The following is a 4,966-nucleotide window of genomic DNA, read 5'->3' as shown; positions in this document are numbered from 1 at the left end:
AATAGTATAATGGTATGCATGTCTACTTAGAAGTAAGCCTCTTTGTGTTTAATGGGGATTACTCCTGCCAACCTAGCAGTTCAAAAGCACGTCAAAGTGCAAATAGATAAATAGGTACCGCTCTGGCGGGAAGGTAAACGGCGTTTCCGTGCGCTGCTCTGGTTTGCCAGAAGCAGCTTAGTCATGCTGGCCACATGACCTGGAAGCTGTATGCCGGCTCCCTCAGCCAGTAAAGCGAGATGAGTGCCACAACCCCAGAGTCGTCCGTGACTGGACCTAATGGTCTGGGGTCCCTTTACCTTTACTCCTCGGTAAGTGGGAACAGGATGGCAGCCTAGACATTGGTATAGGATTGGCAGTGGGGAAAAACAGAATTTTGGTGTCTTTAACAGTGGAATGGCAGGCAGAAATTAAACATGTTTAACCTTTTCTGGTATGGAAATACAATTATGAAAAGATGCACAGGATCCACCCATTTGCTGCTCTGTTTTCTTTGTTTTGCTGCCTGCCAGCAGGGGCGGACTTTGGTAGTATGGTGCCCTAAGCAAGGACAAAATTTGGTGCCCCCCCCCCCGTTAAATATTTCTTATTTTCATGTCCTCCTCCATCTCGCCTTCTGTTCTGCATGCCCTTGGCATGGAATAGGTAGCGGGAAGCTACTTGAGAGGCTTTCAAAAAATGTGTGTGTTGGGCTATAACCATTTTGAAGTTATTGAAAGTGACTTAAAGAAATCATGTTTAATTACCTAAGACATCCCTGCCAAAGCATAGAAAACAGTTTTGTTAAACTTGCTTGTTAGTACACATTTTTTTAAAATCATGATTCAGTCTATTTGTAGTCGCAAACGGAAAATATTTCTCGAGTGACGTGGATATCTATATGCCTGATGATGCTAATATGCATAAGCAGGGGCTTGCAAACCTTTTATGCCAGAGGATTCAGCTATTATGCTTGTTGCCAGAGTATGAATAGCATCTCTTAAGGGGCAGTGATGTAGTATTTATAGCAGTAGTAGGGAAGGAAGGCTATGTATGTGTATTCTCAGTGTGACATATTGTAATTTCATGAGTGTGTGTTTGCCTATCACTATAGATGTCCACAGAGGTTGTGTATATGGAGACAGGACTTGGTGCAATAGTGTGTGCAGCAGCTGGAAGCTATAGGTGCAAGTTAACATAAGGATCACTGTGAGCAAAAAAGGGTTAAGGTGCTTCTGCAGTTGCTGTTTTTTATGGTAACGATTCAAGTGGCAAACAACTGTACAGTAGGCAGGTTGACCGAGCCCGACTGCTGCGCTGCCCATAAAGTAAGCATGGAAGCAGCTGCTACCACTTCCCCTCAATTGTTCAACGCTTTCTCTCAGTAGCCGCTGCTACCAGAGGGAGAGAGCTAACAGGTGAGCAGGGGGTGCCAGTGACCCCATCCATGCTCTTGCTTGTTCTCTCCCCCTGGGAGAAGGTAGCCAGGCAGAGGAAACATCATTTCTGCTCATCTCTCACCTGCTCTCTTGCAAGCACCTCCTGCCAGTGCGACGTTGCCATTTACACTTCCTCAGACAAGTGTGCTGCAGCAATGCTACAATAAGCAGTCGCTGTTTGCTCACCTGTGCATATACACTCTGTGTGTTTGTGTGTTTGGATCCAGCAATTGGGACTGGGCCCACAGTTTGGACTGACTGCAAGGGGATGGAGGTGTGGTGGAGGTGGGTCAGGTCCTGCCAAGCATGTTGCTGGTGCCCCACAAAATCTGGAGCCAACCAGATTGGACAGGAGGGTGGGGGGCAGCGTTGGGGTTGAACGGGGTCCAGGAAGCATGTGGTGGAAGGCAGAGAAGTGAAATGGTATAGGCAGGTACGTTACAATGAGATACTCGCTTGTAGGGAAAGGTGGGGAAGTGAAAGGGGCAGCTCCGAATTTAGGGCGGTGCCGGCGGTTCCCCAGCTGCGGCAGGGATGCAAAATTGAGAAGATCCACCAGTGAGCAGATCCATTTGGGGGGCGCCAAATGTTGGCCTCGCACAGGGCGCCATATTAGGAAGATCACCAAAGTCCTCCCCTGAAGTTGGCTATTTGGGGAGGGGGGGTGCCGGAATACAAATCGGCACAAAACATCTGGATCGGCCAAGGCTGAGCTAGAATGTCCGCTCTGAGGGAGGTGGCGCTGAGAAGATAAGGAGAGGACGAAACAAATGGGGGGGGAAGCATGGTTGGCTCGAAAGTGAGCGCGCGAGTTCCCTCCTGGGCATCCAACTTGTGGCTTTTCCCGGCGAAGAACAAGAGGAGGTTGAAGCGGCACCGAAAGAACCCGGGTCGGGTTACCACTTACCAGAGGAATCCCGCTCACCCTCCTTGACTCCTCCGACTACTGACTGACTGAGGAGAGCGGGAGAGCGCCTCGCCATCTGGAGCAGCTTGGCGGGAACTGGAGGCAAGAGAGCGAGAGCGAGAGAGAGAGCGAGGAGAAAGGCGCGCCGGCGCCGCCTCCCGCTCCCTTCCCCGCCTCAGCCTCCTCCCGCCTCCCCTTCCCTCCCTTTCGTCGGCTCTGACGCGCCTCCTGCCGCCTATTAATCATCCCTCCGAGCCGGCAGGCTGCAATTAATGCCAATCGGACTCACGGCGGCGCCCGGCTCCCTCTTCTTCTGCTTCTTCTTCTTCTGCTTCTTCTGGACGGCTCTTTCCCGCGCCGCTCCTCAGATGCTGCCAAGCTGCGTGAGGAGCAGAAGCAGCGCAGCGGCACCCGGAGAATGCTGACGACCTCCTGCCGCCGGCTCGCCCGGGCGCGGGCGGCGCTCTGAGCCCAGGTCGACGGGGCGGAGGATGGCCCCTGCGCCCGGCTCGTCGCGGGCGCTGCTGGAGGCATGGACCCGGCGGCGGGCGCCAGGAACTCCTCGGGCTCCGCCAACGGCACGGTGAGCGGCGGCGGCGGCGGCGGGAGCGAGTCTCAAGGCAGCAGCGCCATCCTGATCTCGTTCATCTACTCGGTGGTGTGCCTGGTGGGTCTGTGCGGCAACTCCATGGTGATCTACGTGATCCTGCGCTACGCCAAGATGAAGACGGCCACTAACATCTACATCCTCAACTTGGCCATCGCCGACGAGCTGCTGATGCTGAGCGTGCCCTTCCTGGTCACGTCGACGCTGCTGCACCACTGGCCCTTCGGCTCGCTGATGTGCCGCCTGGTGCTCAGCGTGGACGCCGTCAACATGTTCACCAGCATCTACTGCCTGACGGTGCTCAGCGTCGACCGCTACATCGCCGTGGTGCACCCCATCAAGGCGTCGCGCTACCGCCGGCCCACCGTGGCCAAGATGGTCAACCTGGCCGTGTGGGGCCTGGCCATCGTCATCATCCTGCCCATCATCATCTTCTCCAAGACCGAAGCCAACACGGACGGCACGGTGGCGTGCAATATGATGATGCCCGAGCCCAAGCAGAAGTGGCTGGTGGTCTTCGTGGTGTACACGTTCCTCATGGGCTTCCTCTTTCCCGTGGTGGCCATCAGCCTGTGCTACATCCTCATCATCGCTAAAATGCGCATGGTGGCGCTCAAGGCCGGCTGGCAGCAGCGCAAGCGCTCCGAGAGGAAGATCACGCTCATGGTCATGATGGTCGTCATGGTCTTCGTCATCTGCTGGATGCCTTTCTATGTCGTGCAGCTGGTCAACCTGTTCGTGGAGCCCGACGACGCCACCATCAGCCAGCTGTCGGTCATCCTGGGCTACGCCAACAGCTGCGCCAACCCCATCCTCTACGGCTTCCTCTCGGACAACTTCAAGCGCTCCTTCCAGAGGCTGCTGTGCCTCAGCTGGATGGACAACGCCGCCGAGGAGCCCGTCGACTACTACGCCACCGCCCTCAAGAGCAGGGCGTACAGCGTTGAGGACTTCCCCCAGGACAACTTCGGGGAGTCCGGAGGCATGTACAGGAACGGGACGTGCACCTCCAGGATTACAACCCTCTGAGGACAGGCCTCGCCGCTCTCTCCCACTAGGAGAGGAAGGCCGGATGCGGGGAGGGGACGGGGGTCGAGAAGAGGGGGCGCCAATGGGTCAGTGCAACCCCCAGGAGTTTGGTGGCTCGAACCCACCCAGGGACGACAGGAGTCCTGCGTTGCAGGGGTTGGACTAGATGAGCCCGGGCCCGGGGGCACCGTTCAACTCTGCATATGATATAGCTAGAAAGAGCAGCACTGCACTAGTTGCCCATCAATTGGAGGAAATACGTGTGCGCTCTGCTCAGTTGGACCCGGGTACCCCTTCCCTCTTACCTGCAGTTGCTTTGGACACCCTCGTCGATCAATCCATAGCACTGAACCAGTGTGGATCGGTTTGTGGGTCGCTTGTTCTTTCTTTCTTTCTTTCTTTCTTTCTTTCTTTCTTTCTCTCTCTCTCTCTCTTCCCCCCCCCCCTTGCTCCTTTTGTCCACGTCACTTCTCTACTCGCTAGTGGCAGATCACAAGCTGAGGTCCGTTGCGCTGAGGCCGGCTTGTTCAAGGCCCCCTGGGGAAAAAACGTGGCTTTTTTATCAGCCAAATCGAGACCTAGCTAGTCTTTATTTGTTTAAGCGGCGTTTGCTTACTAAGAGAGAGAGCTGGAGGGGGAGAGGTGCTGGGACTCCAAGTTAGGTTCGCCCTCTAATTTAGAGGACCCAACCAATAAACACAGGTGTGTGTGGGTGTAATTTCTCACTTCTGAGGCTGGAAAGCACTCTTAATATGCTCAGAGGGCGCTCACATACACTTGACCAGAGGGGCATTAAACGAGCCTTGCTTCGAATTAAGCCCTGGTTGCCTCAAACCCCTCTAAGTCTTAGAAATCTTTTTTTTAGCAAAGCGAGCGCACAACTAGGCGCGCGCCTCGAGCGCTTTTCTCTTCTCCCGAGAGGCAGAGGAAGCGCAGAGCTTCCCAAACGCAGGAGGCAACCGACCCCTTTGCAAGAAAACAGGCAAACAGTCCTCGGGGCAGGAT

The 4,966-nt window shown here is 54.9% G+C and overlaps 1 protein-coding gene across 1 annotated transcript; it reads left to right on the top strand.

The window, feature by feature from the left end:
• The first annotated feature begins 2,777 nt into the window (after window positions 1-2,777).
• On the top strand, window positions 2,778-4,132 carry SSTR1 (somatostatin receptor 1). The gene has a single exon (XM_033143117.1). The coding sequence runs from the start codon at window positions 2,858-2,860 to the stop codon at window positions 3,959-3,961; it is 1,104 nt and encodes a 367-aa protein (XP_032999008.1). The 5' UTR covers window positions 2,778-2,857; the 3' UTR covers window positions 3,962-4,132.
• Window positions 4,133-4,966: the final 834 nt, after the last annotated feature.

The sequence above is a fragment of the Lacerta agilis genome, chromosome 1, assembly GCF_009819535.1.
Source record: "Lacerta agilis isolate rLacAgi1 chromosome 1, rLacAgi1.pri, whole genome shotgun sequence".
NCBI lineage: Eukaryota > Metazoa > Chordata > Lepidosauria > Squamata > Lacertidae > Lacerta > Lacerta agilis.
Note: the sequence above shows the minus strand (reverse complement) of the source record. Positions and strands in the feature narration are given on the sequence as shown.

Coding starts and splice junctions, on each gene's coding strand:
- SSTR1 (XM_033143117.1), top strand. CDS start 2,858: ATGGACCCGGCGGCGGGCGCCAGGAACTCCTCGGGCTCCGCCAACGGC.